At 37.7% G+C, this 17,500-nt stretch overlaps 1 protein-coding gene across 1 annotated transcript in view; it reads right to left on the bottom strand.

Annotated features, from left to right (window-relative positions):
- Positions 1 to 1,774: 1,774 nt before the first annotated feature.
- The window catches only part of LOC110045936 (uncharacterized), a 15,846-nt gene continuing 120 nt past the window's right edge, over positions 1,775 to 17,500 (bottom strand). The window contains exons 1-8 of the mRNA XM_020751594.2: positions 17,401 to 17,500; positions 13,777 to 13,931; positions 10,654 to 10,784; positions 9,488 to 9,574; positions 8,570 to 8,697; positions 7,550 to 7,788; positions 5,809 to 5,897; positions 1,775 to 5,037 (exon numbers count right to left, since the gene is read on the bottom strand). The exon at positions 17,401 to 17,500 is cut by the window's right edge and continues 120 nt beyond it. Coding sequence (XP_020607253.2) covers positions 4,653 to 5,037; positions 5,809 to 5,897; positions 7,550 to 7,788; positions 8,570 to 8,697; positions 9,488 to 9,574; positions 10,654 to 10,784; positions 13,777 to 13,931; positions 17,401 to 17,500 — 1,314 coding nt within the window. The 3' untranslated portion in view covers positions 1,775 to 4,652. The remainder of the gene's footprint in view (positions 5,038 to 5,808; positions 5,898 to 7,549; positions 7,789 to 8,569; positions 8,698 to 9,487; positions 9,575 to 10,653; positions 10,785 to 13,776; positions 13,932 to 17,400) is intronic.

The following is a 17,500-nucleotide window of genomic DNA, read 5'->3' as shown; positions in this document are numbered from 1 at the left end:
CGAGGGGGGGATATGACGAAAAGAGCTGAAAAATGATGACCGGAAATGTGCACTGCGTTCCGACGGTAGTGCTAGGCAAACAGTTAAATTTTAAAAGCGCGGTTATAAGATCTAACAGATCTTCTTGTTATTTTTAGTGCCAGCGGTTTTTCAGTTATAATTAAATTTCAACCTGCAACCTGCACCCTGCACCCTGCACCCTGCAAAATATACCTGCCGCACCCAGAAGTGCCGCGTTTTGAGATGCAATTCATGGTGCATGGTTCATGCATGGTGGCTTTCAGTATCAAATATTTTCACTTTTGAGCAGACGCGCAGCTTTTTTTTAAAAACGAACGACACTTTCAGAGTAGCGATTTAAAAATGTTGCAACATAGAGGTTATGCAGAAAATTGTCTATGTAAACAAGGAAACATTGTAATTCGTTATATCGAGGCAGATTTTACGTTTGGGCTTCCGGATTATGTTCGTTATATCGAAGAATTCGTTATATAGAGGTTCGTTACATCGAGGTTCTATTCCATACATTTTACTGTAACTTTGGCCGGGACATAGAATATCGTTCGTTATATCGAGGACTTCGTTAAATAGAGGTTCCACTACACTTGTTCCCACGAGATGTTTGCTATCTTTAGTTACAAATGGTAACTTAACACTTTTGTTTTTTATATGGGAGTAAATTCAATTAGAGCTGACAAGTTATCGGCTATTGTTTCCAGGATATTAAACGAAAAAGAAGCTTTCATTTCTGGACCGTTTTTACGTCTCTGCAGTAGCAGTTTAATATTTTTATTTGATGGGCATTTTATGACATTCTTTTAAAGGTAAAATTATGACAACTGTTCAAATGTTATTTGAAGACTGCGTGGCACCAAGTTAAAGTGCAATTGAATTAAATCAGACTTTCAACGTGTCAGAGAGGGTTTTTTTCTCTTTCTTTCAATTTTCGGTGAAGTAGTGTTGTTGTGTTGTGTTGTGTAAAAAGGGTAAACTTACCACTTGTATAAAATGCGAAAAGTTCTCTTAGCTTGAGTATTTTTGCACAAAAATTCCTCTTGGGGGTTGGAAGGGCTATGTGATCGGTGAGTGAGTTGTGAGTGTGGGTTGTATCAAAGAACGAATCAAATGGCCTGTTCGAAAATAAGATGGTATCTACATTAATCTGGAGACGTGTCAGATTGCTGTAGGTTGTTCAGTCAAACATTTTATGGCTTACTATTTAGTTATCTTACCATTACCCATGTAACATTGTATGTACAGCATAAATTCCCAGTTTCTTTCTTGCTGTACATCGCAACCGAAAAAGCTTGTCAAATTAACCCAATCTTACTGTAAACAGTTCCATAAATGTTCCTATCTCCGAGACTTCACAAAAAAATAACTCTTGCACGCCTTGCGTGCCTATGTTTGTTGTCGGATATCATATCACTTGATTGATTATCACTTATTTCCCGGGACATTTAAGGGCAACAAATAAAATAATGAAAGAAAGAGTGAAGGACGGAAAGAAAAAACGAAGGAAGAAGTGTCATACATGTACAAACTGGAGTGTAACCCAAGGGGGGGAGGGTTACTCTCTTATATGGGCTATATAGCTATGTGCGGCCTTGATTGAGCGGTTTTGGTCTGAAAATGGGTTTAAATTTTGACCATTTTGGTCTCACATGGTACATGTTTATTACTCTGGAAGCGACAGAGTCACAACGTGCAATTTCAATGACATGAATTGTAATCTACCCCTTACACTGTAACCACAAAACCATGACAGCAACAATTTTAATTCCAACCTTGTAAACTTTTATTCCCTGTATGAAAGTAGAAATTCACCAGTAAAAATAATCTGGATAATCCATATCCATATTAAACCCTTACATTACAAAACCCTGAGATGAAAAAAGAAAATATCCCAATCTGCCAACATTTTTTTTATAGTGTCCCTGGGAGAATGTCACTGCCCCATGAACTTAACTGATAATTTTCATTGACATTTGACTTAAATTTAAAAAATGCCCCTACTATTGGTCCCCAAGAATGGACGACATTCATACTCTTGGTATTGGACTGAACTAGCTTGCAACTGAGGCTTATGTGGGGAGTCTTTTCAAATAAGGTGAGGTAGGTAAAGTCTGCATGCGAGCCAAGTGGCCCATCAGGCCGGAGCTTATCCCAGTTTCTGTAGCATGAAGCGACTAGGAGTATTTCTACTCCCCCCTGGATGGGATGCTAGTCCATCGCAGGGTTACCCCCAGCATTAAGTTCACCGGTACCCATTTATACACCTGGGTGGAGAGAGGCACTGTGAGAGTAAAGTGTCTTACCCAAGAACACAACACAATGTCCCCGGCCAGGGCTCAAACCCGGACCGCTCGATCCGGAGACGAACGCACTAACCATGAGGCCACCACGCCTCCCAGGAGTCTTTTCAAATCCAGATATAATTTTTCTCTTTTTGATGATATTCCCCAAGCTGAGCGTCCATTGCAAGGTAATTCCAGTCTAATACTGAGAATATGAATATGGTCTACTGACAGAACAGTGACACTTATATTCACTTGAAAAAGGAAGTCTCCTTGTGGTTATATAACGACGGGTGATGTGTGCAGGTTTGATAAACTATTTGTCATTTAAAATTAAACAATTTCATATTTGAGGAAGCTCTTTGGGTTAATTGACAAGCATTTCTTCCTGAAATGTGGAAACTAATTTGCTTCAGTAATATACACCTGTTCCAAACAGTGGCGGATCTAGACCTTGAGCTAAGGGGGTGGGGGACGGTTTTGTTTTGTTTGCCCTGCCAGCTTTTCCTCCTTCTGTGCCTTTTTTCTTTTTTTACCCAAAATGGGGGGGTGGGGGCCCCTGGGCCGCTCCCCTAGATCCACCACTGCCAAAGTGATATTATTAAATACAATTCTCATCTCTAAACAAGGGCCAGTGATAAAAGAATATTCACTTTAAATTATCGTGTATGACATAACTTGACAAAATTTAAGAAAATGTATACCATATGCCAAGAATGAACAGTCAAGCAGTCATTACATTCAGTACTTAAATATTGTTCTCTATATTCTATACACTATAGTCTGTCCAAAAGTTATTTTAAACACTACACTTTGTTATTTCTCAGTTTCCAGTTTGTACTATAACAAACAACATGGAAGAAGATTTTATACAACCTAATGCAAACAAGAGAATGTCTTCTGGGAAGAATCCCACATTTTAAATAAACCAGAATGCCTCTGTGGCCTCCCAAAGTTTCTTAAGAGTTCCTAGGTTAGGTTTCCACAAAGCGGCTGTATTTCAATCTCTTTGAAAATAATACTAACAAAATGTAATGTAAAGTTATAGGTATGTCTTTTAACACTATACAAAAGTGACTACAAAATTATATAGTGTAATTTCCAATCAGCTGAGTACTGATCGTACATTCAAGTGTTTATTTGCACTTGTGTAGTTCCACAAAATATCCATACCCTCACCATGGACGGAATCTCACATAAGATCCCCCACCTCCCCAGAATTTCCATTTTATGTAACCCTCACTCCATCCCTCCAGACTTGTCCAGAACATGTTCTGGACAGGAGCCACAAATTCCATGTGATAAATATTTTCTAAGTATTCAATGATTTGACTAAAATTGACATGTAGTTTACAGGGACAATATTATTATATCGTAATTGCCTAGTGACTAAGCTGGTTTCAAAGGATTTTCCATTTCTTAGTCAGAAATGGAGCCACAAAGTGACAATAATAAGTATGGATAAAGTAGATACACTAGATATAATAGATATTTTATTTTTCATTTGTAGATGCTTGCCTATCACTTCTTCAGTAACAGAAAGATTGACCAACCATAGCATTTTCCGTCATCAATTAGTCTATAAATATTTCATATCAGGAGAAAATATGATTTTCCTTTCACATTGTGCATCTCCAGAAAAATCCATACCCACCCCTTTCACAAATTCTGAGAGGGCTAGGGGTCTCATATGCAAACTTGTTGCAGTTAAGAATGGGGAGGGGGGTCCAGCACAAAAAAACCTTTTGTGGGGGTATGGCATTTTCTGGAACAACACATTAGTCTTCTTGAATTAAAAATCAATTCAAAAAGTTAATCAATAAAATTTTGAATAATGACAGTTAAAACACACTTTCCTGGAGACGGGGTGTAATACAAGGACCATTCACAACTCACGCTATATCAGGTCAAATTTTATCGCGCAGTTGATGATATTAATCACTCTTAATTTCAAGTCAAACTTTATCACAAAGTTGATGATATTAATGACTCTTAATTTCAAGTTATTTGCAGTCCCTCCATTTTCTCAGATTTGTTGAATGTCCAAAGAGAAATGCAAGGGAACTGGAAATAAGCTGGAGTGCAGAGAGCAAGTGGAGTGAGGAACATATGAGGACGAAGAAAAACCGTTTCTCATTTTTCTCTTCCACTATGCCTTCCACACCCACCAGCTCATGTTATGAGCATGCTTCACTTACAGTTTCTCCTTTTGGCATTATTTACACATTGAGGGAAACAGAGTGGCTGTGAATGGTCCCTTATTACCTGTCTGTCAGACAATTTATTTGCATTGAAAGGCAAAATAACAACTCAAGATTGCTGACAAGACTTATGACATTAAGGTTAAACTGTCAGTCATCCTACACTAGAATCTGAAGAACTTAAACTTCCATCTGTGCTAGCTCTTCTGTTCTCAAAATCCACCACCACATCCTCATTTTTATTCACTGTGATCACCGCATCAGGCACAATACCATTTTTAATCTTGTGATTGTGATCAACCATTCCATTCTTTTTCGTTTCCGTAGAGTCCATTGCAGGGTTCACTTCAATCGTGTGTTTGTGGAAGTGCTTCTGAATTCCTTTCGCCATGTTTTCTGTATATTTAGCGTAGCTGTATAACGCCCCTCCTAGGGTGTTGAGGAGTACCCCAAGTACGGTGAGAGCTGTCACTGCTACGCCACCAAATGTATAAAACCCAATGATGGTTGTTAAAACACCTTTGACAACTCCAACAAGGCTAGAAAAAAAAGATGAGGTTTGCTTTTTAAGGAAGATATGTAACATTTCCATTTCAAAAGACAGACTTGAAAGGAATTTTGACTGAAAAGCTGTTTAAGTTCCAATGCATACCTAATGTTACTCTTTAACTAATCTTAAGTAATGTTCAGATATGCTGATATCATTGTGTAATTTTTAGCTTTTTTAACTACATTTTCTACCTGAGCAGCACCTTGCATGGGTCCTTTGGTCTAGTTTGTGCTTGTCCCTTTGGGTATTACACCTTTTCTTTCATTTAGTATCCTTTTTTTTCCCTTATAGTAGTTTCTTTTTTTTACATAATTATGTACAAGATTGTTGAGACCCAATTAACCCTTAAAAAAATGTGTTCGGTTTTCAGTTAAATCACCTGGGTGTTGCCATGCTTACAACATACTTTATGGTACTTTGCACTGTCATTACATGGTCAGATATCTCAATAAGTAGTCTACAGAAGATGATTTCTTGCTGAAACTGTACATATTTATCTAGAATATGAATTATTATTCATATCACTAGATTCATGCAATGCTGTATTTTGAAAATGCCAAACCTTGCAATGACATCATATTTCATATCAAGCTTTGTACAAATAATTTAAATCGCTGAAACAATTTAACACAAACACTAATCTGTGATTTGGAGCAAGACTGTTACTCCACAAACATTCCCTTTAGATTTTATAGTCAGAACATAATTCAATTATTATACAAAAAGATGACAAGTTCTTATAATGTAAGGTTCAACGTACCTTGTTGTCAATGCAGAATTCATTGTTGTGCATAAAAATAGAGAATAACTCAAGATACAGCCCATGCTGACATCAAAAACAATTGCAGCCTGGTAATAGACAAAATAAACCATTATTATTATTATTATTATTATTATTATTATTATTATTATTATTATTATTATTATTATTATTATTATTATTATTATTATTAACAAAGTTATTTCAAAGCACAAACTTTCTTGAATCTGGTTTATTAAATCTTAAAGCGGTTTGCATTTAGTCCCTTAACACCAAAGCAATTACAATATCAAATCACAGCAAGCACCGTCAATGTGAAGAATTGATAGAAAATTAACTGGCAGGAAGGGTTTTGACGACATGATTGATCATCACAGTTATACACACAACTTATTAAAGCAGTTGTGAAATTTAAGCCTGAAAAAACATTCAGGCCTGAACGGGATTCAAACCCATGACCTGCGATACCAGCACAGTGCTCTACCAACTGAGCTATCAAGCCACCTGGGAGCTGGTCACTTTGTGAATTCATAATATACCAATAGATGGTATAAAGAAATGGTTCAAAAACATGATCTTTCTTCACTTGTATTCTTCACCATCTATATGCTAGAGTTTCAAATTAACTTTCTTTTTACCTGAATAGTTAAAGTCAAGTTATTGGCCTGGCCAAAATTAGTTAGCCATTACAGTTTTAAACCAAAAATTATTACCAAGCTCAATGATGCAAAACTATGGCTGCAAAAAGCAATTCCAAATAAGACATTCAACTGATGAGCAACTGAAAATGGGTCAGTTGGTTAAAGTATGTGGAGGAACCCAGAACATTCTGGGATAGCCAAAGTTGAGACAAATTTAGAGTGGGTCAACATGAACTCCACTTCTAAACTTGATACTAATTCATGGAGATAAAACAAGGAAATTATGACCATGACTAATTGGACTTCCATGATTATCTAATCTTAATAAGCACAGATTTTATGACTTAATCTTGCCATTTTCTGTCAAGTTTTCGTTTTGATTGCAAGATAAACACTCAAAACAATGTTTTGCCACTGTGACATTTCCATACAATGTACACTTTAAAGCTCACCAAATACTAATCATAATTTGAACTCTCGTCTTGGTGTTTGGAAATGCCATGGTGGTAAAACACAGCCTCTCGCTATTCATCACATTCATGATGCTTTTCACACCTTTCCAGAGATAGAAGGGCAGTGAACTCAAAAAAACTACTGAACAAAGCATGAGTAAGAGCTGGGAACTAGCAAAAAAAAATATTTGTGAGCATGAACTGATGAACTAAATTTGCCTTTTTTTTTCCTTTTTTGCTGTTGTTGCTTTATCCGCAAAGCCATTTTTAGTCAATCTCTATCAACAAACAGAGAGGTGTATCTGCCCAAAACTTCTTGTATGAAGAGAACCTCTGTTCATATTAAGAATATGTGAATAAAACAGCTCTGTAATCATAAGGTTTGAGACTTCGCTACAGCTTTCTGGGTGCAAAAACATTCAAGACCTTCAAGAAACAGGCCCCAGGTGAGAAGGCAAATGAGGGGGTTGCATACAGGTCTGGCCCCAGTTGTTCGAAGGCTGGATAACGCTATGCACCAGATAAATAGCTCTATCCAGTTGATTGGTGTTCATGCGGTGGATAGCATTATCCACCTTTCAAACAACTCGGGCCTGAGATTACTTTTCTACATGTTGATTAAAAACAATGTAAAATACAAAAAAAAACCTGAAAGCCAGCCATGCTCAGTCCATCAAATGCGAGAGCAGAAAACAGCTCCTTGTTGCATAATGTGTAAATAAGTAAAAGAGGGACGCAGTTGACACTGTTTGTGAAAAGCACAGTCACAGTCGACAGCCCCTCTTCCACGCCAGACTTTTGGATGTATGTGAGATAGAACGACTGGCAAACAACACTAGCCAATGCAGAGATGTAGGCATATATTGAAAACTCCAGATCTCCAAAACCTGTAAACAGATATATAAAAACACAAATTCCCTTTAACGGCCTGTGTACATGTGTTATTATACTGGTTTGGGGGAAATTTTGCTATTAATCATTTTTTCAACCCGTATATAATAAACCTGAGTCTATGTTGGAATTTGCCAAAGTATATTTCTGTTGTTTTATTGGGGAAAAACTCAACCATTCAAACAATTATTGCGTCATCAACATGTACAGAAAGTCACTGTAAACTGCCACTTACAAGCCCTCCCACTTGTAAGCCCCCCTGCGTATAATCCCCTCCCAAATTATAGGCCCATCTACCTGTAAACAAAATATTACTTCTGATTATAAGCTGCCCAGATATACAATGTTAAGGTACTACTACTGTAGTTTACACTGAAAGGAATTTGATTTATTATGATGTTTTATGATAAATTTTTAATTAAGTTTTAATTAAAAACCAGTGATTGAAAATGGGTTTATAAGCCCCCAGATATACCCCCCCCCCCCCCCCCATATAAACTATAGGCTCCTTCATTTATAAACCCATCTAAAACCCCTTACGAAGTTGTATAGGCCCAGAGATTATGGGGGGCAGTTTACAGTATTAATTTTATGAAATATTGATGTCATCAATTGATCAATACTAACTATTAAGATAGATTGTAAGGCGTAGATACATACTCTGTGGACTGTTTTTAGTTACTGTAGTGTAAGTTTAACTGTAATTGTTGTAATTGTTTGAGCAAATAAAAAAAACTATTAAGAAATTAATAAATAAATACAGTTAATAATGCACACCTGCAGTAATACAACCAACCACAACTAGCATGACAGCAATGACAACCAGCAGTGAAGGTTTCTTTTTTAACATACAACAAGCAAACAGCAAACTTGTCAAAGGGAGCAGTCTTCTTAAGACATTGTACCTGAAAACAATGCATTTTACATAACATTAATGCTCAGATTCTGTAGAAAAACGAAACTGGTGTTGTCAGAATTTAGATTTAAAGAAGGTGGCTGTCCAGATGGGGCACCAGTCAGAGAGGAATAAGAGAGGCCCAAAAGTTGTTCCTCTAGAGGGTCAATTTTGAAAACTGCAAGTAAACATTATGGGTGAAAAATTGCAGCATTTGAAAACCAGCCATGCATCTGCACAGACTAATACAAATAGATCTAAACATAAATACATGTACATTTGCATGCATCACTACAAGCACGACAGTAGATGAAGATAAAGTCCAATTAACATGGCCTGAAGATAAAGTCCAATTAACATGAAAGAATGCCTTAGGAACCAGATCGAGAGACTAAATATTCATTCTAGAGTTAAGTATGTACAGTGTAATTATACACTTAAAGAAATGGTGATCTAACCTGACCTGAAAATCATGTGACTGTCCAAATCAGGCTTTTATCTTTAAGAGATACATGCAGGTGTCTCTGCCTCAAGAGGACACCCACCTTTTAGAGATTTTCTTTTCAACACACTGCTTTATAACATTATTGCTGGCTTAAGTCGAACTCATAGCAAACTTTGTATGCCCATGTTTCTAAAATGCTTGTTTTAAGTACCACTAGGATACAAGATTCTACTTCCTTTCTAGAACAAGCTGTCCAGGCAAGGATGGTTCCATAGACAGTATAACTGATTTCAGTTTCTAGCACACTTTAACATACACCATATAATTGTTTTTACTTTAAAAACAGTATACATACATTGGTATGCTTAAATAATCAAGAGCTTGAAGGGCCAACGTTGTGTGAAGTGCAAAACATACTGATGGAATAAAAAACTTCTTTCCTCTGTGAGAAAAAACAAACAGCAATTAACATATTTAGCAATCTGCAGCCACAAGTATCTTCACAAAACAGAGGGCACTATCATAAGCTTGTTCTATCCAGCCCTCCATAACATAAAATTTCAAATTTAAACTGACTTGTAATAGTGACATACCATAAAGCTCTGAAAGTAACAACCCTCCTTGCATTTGGATTTAGAGAATAAATAAAGAGTGGTTTTCAATGAGTGTCGCAAAACCAAACCCAAACCAATTACTTACCAATAAGACTACTCAGCCAGTCTCAAACCATAGTAAAACCAAAACCAAAGTAATTGCCTGATTACTTTCGACAGTCAATTTAAAACCACTCTAACAACCCTTTCCTAGAGCTACATGTACTTTTGGATGGCCATAACTGGAAATTTTTTCAATACGCACTGTATAGAGAGCAGAAAAGCATAAATCTTGTCAAAAATAATTTATCTCACAGCTAACAAAGTAGCACATTGCCTTTGTACATGTAATGAGAGTCATGTAAAACAAACATCAGATCATTTTAGTTAAGCTTCCTGTGTCTGTTATTTCCATTATTTTGAATAACAAGACTTACATGTAGTCAAATTATTTTGAGGTCAATACATTTGGATAGTTGCTACTTTCTAAGTATCATTCTGCTACTTTTGAGAGTTTCTAACAACCATGGATCAAAACTGCTTTTGGAAGGTTACTAATTTCATGGGAGTTTACTACAGGAACTCAGTTCACAGAATACAGCTCAGCTATGATGCCAATTTTGTAACCTGCATTACTAAATAAATGATGATGATGATGATGAATTTGAGCGCAGTGTCTGTAACTCAGATTCATCAGCCAATACTTTACTAGCAAGATACTTCAGGGATGTCTGTATTGATATGTCAACATGAAATATAATTTTTCTTTGTCTGAAATAATGTCTATCCTACAAGGGATGACATAAGCACACTGTAATTTACGGACATACAAAATAAAGTAATGTGTAAGTCCTGAGAACCAATCATAAAAAAGAATAAAAATGTAATCGATATCATTAAAAAATGCAAATAAAATGCTAAGATCTACCTCTCTAAAGTGTACTTTGGCATACTGGAATATCCTAAAAGTCTTCCAGCTTCAAGAAGTACAGACAACATGATCACTTGTGCTAACATCAGAGCATTAGGAAAGTGAAATGTGTAGGAAGTCAAAACAATCTGAAAATAAATTCACAATTGCTTAATTTATCATTAATCATAATAAAGGAGTCGTTATCATGAACATTTAATCATGATAATAGCAAAGGATACAGTAGTAAAGAGCAAGAAAATGTTAAGTATCTAGATAAATTCTGCCTTCAAACCTATAGTGACTTATAAGGTAAAGGTAGGTAAAGTCTACGTACGAGCCAAGTGGCCCATCAGGCCAGTGCTTATCTCCGGTTTCTGTAGCATGAAGCAACTGGTGGTATTTCTTCTCCCCCCTGGATGGGACGCTCGTCCATCACAGGGTTACCCCAGCATTGAATTCACCAGTACCCATTTATGCATCTGGGTGTAGAGAGGTACTGTGAGAGTTAAGTGTCAGATTGCCCAAGAACACAATACATTGTCCATGACCAGCACTTGAACCCGAACCACTCAAACAGGAGGCAAGCGCACTAACAATGAGGCCACCATGCCTACCAGGGTGGCTCACAAAGCAGGCTATAGATTCTGCGGATTTATATAGCTTGAAGTGACTAAGAGTATTTCTACTCCCCCCTGGATGGGATATTTGTCCAACACAGGGTTATCCCGAACATTAAATTTTCTTGTATACCCACTGTACTTCAGGGCAATTTATTTATTGACTAATTTTTTTACTCATTTGTTTATTGTTGTAATAGTTGATTGTGTAGTTTGCTCACATGTGAGCAAATGTGAGTAAAGTGGGCTATGCAAATTCACCACAGAAGATGATCACTCATGTGCAAGCAGTCATCTTCCAGTGGTCGTCTTCAAAATTGTATTTATCAAGCAACTGTTGTATGATAAGTCATAAAATTATTCTTGCATTTTGAAAGGTTCTTACTTATGATCAATTGGAAAACAGACATATAGATAACATCATTAACATTTGTTTTTGTTACTTTATTTTATAAACCTGATAGATTCCATGTTGTCGTGCATCTGTTCAGTAATAGATCACAGAAGATGTCAAAATGTGGTAAGAACATTAGTGGCAAACTCAGCTATTCACTCATTCACTACCTTTTTGTTCTTACCGCATTTTGACATCATCTGTTATCAATTACTGAACCAGAATACCAAGCTAAAAAAAAAAAATCAAAATCCAGGAGATTGCCAGTTTACCTCATTGGCACTACAAAAAGTTGTTCAAAGTAGAGCGCTGCCAATTCAACCAAAAAAAATGCATCAACTGTAAACAAAGTACCGTAAATCCTCAAATTAGCACCTGGGGCACTTATTTCAAATTTAGGAGAAGACAGGGGGTGCTTATTCAAGGGGAGTGCTTAATCGAGGGGGACCCTTCTTTAATTTTTTCGAAATCATCGCCTGACATGATCATTTTTTAAATACATCATCTGCACATAAACCACAACATAAGCTGTATATCGACATAAAAAGCTGATCCTAAACTTAAATTGCACCACCGTTAGTACGTGTAATTTTTTCCAAACTTAAACTGTTCACAAACTGAAACAATGCACAAATCTAACACTACACAACGAAAACTATACATCCTTTGTTGCCTTATTACTCATCCACAAAATGAGGGGAGGGGGGCATTTATTTTAGATTTTGGCCGATAGAAGGGGCGCTTATTTGAAGGGGGCGCTTATTCGAGGGGGCGGGGCGCTAATTCAAGGATTTACAGTATAATGTTTCCAACAAAAATGCCAAAATGCAAATGAATACATGAAAGATTATCTATTTGAACCACGGAGAAAGATTTAAAAACATCAATGATCATTGCAGTTATATAAACAACTTAAAATTAAAGTCTGAAAAGAATTCAGGCTTGAACAGGGTTCAAACCCATGACCTCTGCAATACTGGTGCAGTGCTCCACCAACTGAGCTATAAGCCAACTGGGAGCTGGTCACATTGTGGTCACTCACAATGTGACCAGCTCCCATTTGGCTTGATAGCTCCGTTGGTTGAGCGCTGCACCAGTATCGCAGACATGAAAATGCCAAAAGTCGGCCAAAATATGTCTGAAAATGCATTTTATGGGCTTTTCTTCACATTGCCTGGGGGATTTGTGATCCATATGGGAGACCAGGAGATTTGGTCTGAGTTCGGCGACTCACGAATAATGCGGGAGAGTTGGCATAGATGCTGAACAGATACACAGCAACATGCAATCTATTATGTTGATTCTATCTCATATTGTAATAATATTACAGTTTGAGCTTGAGAGCTAAAATTGACTGGCTGCCTTTTTTTCTTAGCTCCCCATACGATTCAAGTTCTACATGTGTATTGGCAGCATATGAATAAAAAGAAAAGAAAGAAAGAAGAAATTAACAGAACAATTTCGATTAATTAGAATTCAGCCAAAAACAAAAGACCTCAGCACAAGAATACAGGGAATAACTACAGAGTTTGTGGGGTTTATTCCCTGAAGCCCTTGTGCTGAGGTATATTGTACTTGGCTGAATTTTAACGTTTCGAAATTGGTCTACTTATGCTCTCCAAATTTTCCGCCTGCCACATAACCAGATGATGCTTGCTGAAGAATGAACATTTGTAAATTAGTGGTGCTTCTCCAGAACTTTAGACTCCTCGCTGTCGCAAAACACTAGCTCAAAGAACATAAGTGGAATGGATTTCGGGTTTGGTTGATTTTGCCTTGTGTGTTTGTTTGAGACATGTTTCTAGAATATTCCCGCCTCCAGAGACCAACTTAACAACGACACCGGCAACAGTCTCTTACAACTCTGTTTATGTAAAAATGTGAAGTCTTTCAAGAGTTTCTGTTGACAATATCTCAATTTGCATGCAGCAAAGGAAAGGGGAACACAGTTTTATAAAACTGGCATAAAATATGAATGGTGACGTGTCCGCGATCAGTTATAATTAAAAGCTTAACTAGTCGACTAAAATTAAATCTGCCGCAAAATATACAACACTTGCATGACGTTCTAACATTAAGCTTATGGTTATAGTGTCTTTATCTTAGAGCAAACGAACCTTTCCCTACCTTGTTAACAAACGACATAGATCCTGAGATAACTCCGTAGAATAAGGCCGCCAAAATCCCCGGTCCAAACGCTCTGGTGAAACGAAGTTCCTCCAAAGCGGTTGATAAATCGTAAATGAAATATCGGCTTTTTCCATTTTCCCTGCCAGGCATTCCTGTGTAATCCAAGAAACAGATCAAGTAGAACGATAAAACAAAGTCCGTGTTAAGTTTGGACTTTCTTGCAGTGTATAACAGTTTTTGTTGACATTCCAGGAGGATACTATCTGTTGTTAAGCCGAAGCTGAGGGCCGGCTTTTTCGAGATATTTGGTTGCACGTGAAGCAATATGTAACATTTCACACGATTAAACTTTGTGAAAGTTTTCGTCAAACTTCGGTCAACACCTGGCGCATTTTATACCTCCTCCGATCAAACAACAACGGAGGCAATGCATTCGAGATTTAGACTGGAACGGCACTGAGAATCACGCAAACCATATTCATGAAAAAACAGTCTCAAAATCCCATCCATTTCATTTCGCTAGATGCTAATTTTGAGTCACATGTGCGGCGATGAGCGGCTACTCAGCCATTCGATGCAACCTCCCCTCTCCCAGAGTACCATCAAGGTCAGTCACTCAGTCCGCCCGAATCCAGTCCGCCCGTACTCGATATATGGGATAGTCGGTTCGCCCGGGCTGTTAGCCCCGTGGTCAATGGATAGGCATGTTTCGTGTAATTTTGTTTCATTATGCCCACAATGTTGTCTTTTTCGGTCATTTAGTTAAAACAAAACAAAACAAAACAAAACAAAAATCATCCGTCTTCGTCGAACTTTCAGTTCGGGCGAAGGGACGTTTGACTCTTTTACGGCCAGGCGAACTGACATATCGGGCGAAACGCCCGATTGCCTGTCAAAGACGCTCCCAGCTCTTATTCACTCCATTTTAGAACTTTCAGGGCTTTGGGGAACAACAATTTCGGTTTAATAGTCCTGTTAGACTGCAATTTTACATTTGTTCCATATTTTACTTCAGAATTTCACAGTTATCTAGGTCTATTCAGTATATCTGCCGGTATAACAACTTTCCCCTGCCGAATAAGTAAAGGAGGGTTTCACTTGTAGAATTACAAAAAATTAGCAGTAGTAGTTAAGTTAACGTTCTCCAAAAAAACTTGGAAACTGATCATTTCACGCCGTTGATTTGAGCAGAAACGAAATGTAAAAAGGTGCATAATGCAGGGCAGATCCATTGTTCTCTTCATTAATTCACTTGCCATTGCCATCGTGTTTTGCGTAAAAATTAAACGGTGGTTACACGGCTACGTGGCTAAGCGAATCGCCTGTACACTGAGTGAAATAACTCTACGCACGCAAACAAAACAAAAACAACCCATGCAATGTATACCTCGGTTCTATAAACGTGTGCAGACAAGTCATACTTTTCAGATCAGTGATTCGTTTGAAGTGAAACGTTCCCACCTGGCGGCGTAGCCTGCCACGTAGTAGCCGCGTCACATCACGTAGGTGTGTAACCACGTAACATCACGTTTACACGTAGCCACGTAACATCACGTTTCCGCGTAGCCACGTAACATCACGTAGCCACCGTAGCCACATACTGCCACAGCCTAAACAGATGCATTGTTTTTTAGGGGTACAGCTTTGAAGTGGCTGGGTGTTCTGCACTGAGGTGGCCGGAGGAGACACTTTGACAATGAACAGTCACGTGACTGATGGCCGAATTGTGAGGTTTCAGTGTCAGTTTGAGTCCAGCAATCAGAAATCAGCCGGGGAAATGTAACTAATTAACACTTGTCATCCTTATTTGCACGAGCAAGCTGGGGGCATAAAGGTCATTTAGCTTTTGTTTTCATTGTTTTTGTTGTTGTTTTTGTTTCGACCGTTTCAAAGCCAAAATGTTCATTGAGGATTTTGAGCCTCGAAAGAATAAAATAAAGAGGACTTCCACTTTTACAGTTTTTAAAAATCCATTAAAAAGCTTTTTTTTTCCACTGTAACAGAATTGAGTGTGAACACTCGATCGAACCATGAACCTGAAAGGGGTTTGTTGTTGTTGTAATCGTTATCTTTCATGTTTTTTGTTTGCTTTTGGGGTTTTTATTTTTGCTGATTATCCATTGAAGAGGGCACTTTACAAAACCAAAACGGATTAGCAAATAAATTAGTGAATCTAATTAGGAAACAGGCATAAAAATCGCCTTGTATGTATCTAATAAAGCAGCAAGCTGTTTCATATGGACATTTCGATTTTCATGGAAATGATTTTACTGCGACGACCAAATCTAAGCGAGTAGCGGAACACCACGAAATCTGTTGTTGATCTTTCAATACAATCAAAAGGATTCTGCAGAAGGACCACTGTTGGATACTAAGAAAGTATACAATCTGAAAAATATCTAGTTTCCATCATGATTGCAATGTGTGCATAAATACAGTTAAGAAACATGCCTGCACGCCGCCTCACATATAGCTAAGAGACAATGGTGGTAATTGTTGAGACTCGCCTTAGGTAATCCCTCTTAGGTCATGTCTAGATCTGTCACTCCCACCCAGCCTCAAAAATCTCAGATGGGTTTAGAAATCATGCAGACGATCCCGAGGCTCGCAATTTACTCACATGAACAGCCCAACCGGATTTACACTCAATTTTATCCTTCACGAAAACATCTAAGGCGCGCAGTAACATTATCCGCGGAAGGGTTTACCAAGGCGTATGTAGAAGACAAACTTTCTCACCCTTCATCTCCTCTTGTTATTAGATATAGATTATAAATCAGCAGGGTGCTTTGCAGATCAAACAGACTACTGAATCCCTATTAAACTGACCCGAGAGAAAATGCCTGACTGCATCTAAATGAATTTCACAATTGTAAGACTTTGCATTGTAGAAGCCACAGGATAACTGAGGTTCTCTAAAGACAGTGTCAAGTTTCAAGAAACCCACACAAATTTAAAAAAAACTTAACAGTTACAACGTCCACTGCGGCTACACCTGGAAATCCTCACTGTAAACTTGTGGCGCAGTTCCTAACACTTCTTTCCTCCAGATATCCGGGTGAAAAGTCATTTTATTTAGAGAAAAGCCGAGTTTTAAAGTTTCTACCGACGTCTTTGAAGATGAACACAAATTGTCAGTTGCCCCGGCAACTTTCCTCCCCGCAAAAGAATGGCGCATACACATAACAGATTTGAATTTAAACTGCAATTTCAGTTGACATCAAGAATTTTGCCGCATTTCACAATCGTAGCAAAGTAAAGCCTGTCTTCGAATGATGAGTGAATTTAAGCCTGTTTTATCCGCACCCCAAGTCCCAATTTTTTTTAGAAAACTCGTTTTATTGAGCCGGGAATTCTAAATTGAGTTCTTGTGATACAAAGTTTCATTTGTTTATTTGTTATTGACATTTCCAAAAGACTAGCATTTGAACAACTACATAAACCATTTATATGAATATCACATATGCATATACTTGGTAGTGAAACATGTAGCCAACGTTTATGTTTAACACTAGATCATTACAAACTACTCAAGCATCTTTCACGGCTTACGATTTACGATAAAATAGTGCAATTTATCAACTAAGAGAGCCTCAAGACGTGTCAAATAAAACTACTTACTGCATATGACCAGTAACAGCTGTTTCGTGTTGGCTACAGTCGGAGACGCTGGCTTATAGGGCTTAAGAGCATTAAAACCTACCGGCGGCGGATTCGACGG

The sequence above is a fragment of the Orbicella faveolata genome, unplaced genomic scaffold, assembly GCF_042242905.1.
Source record: "Orbicella faveolata isolate gen_17 unplaced genomic scaffold, um_ofav_v1 contig_27, whole genome shotgun sequence".
Lineage (NCBI taxonomy): Eukaryota > Metazoa > Cnidaria > Anthozoa > Scleractinia > Merulinidae > Orbicella > Orbicella faveolata.
Note: the sequence above shows the minus strand (reverse complement) of the source record. Positions and strands in the feature narration are given on the sequence as shown.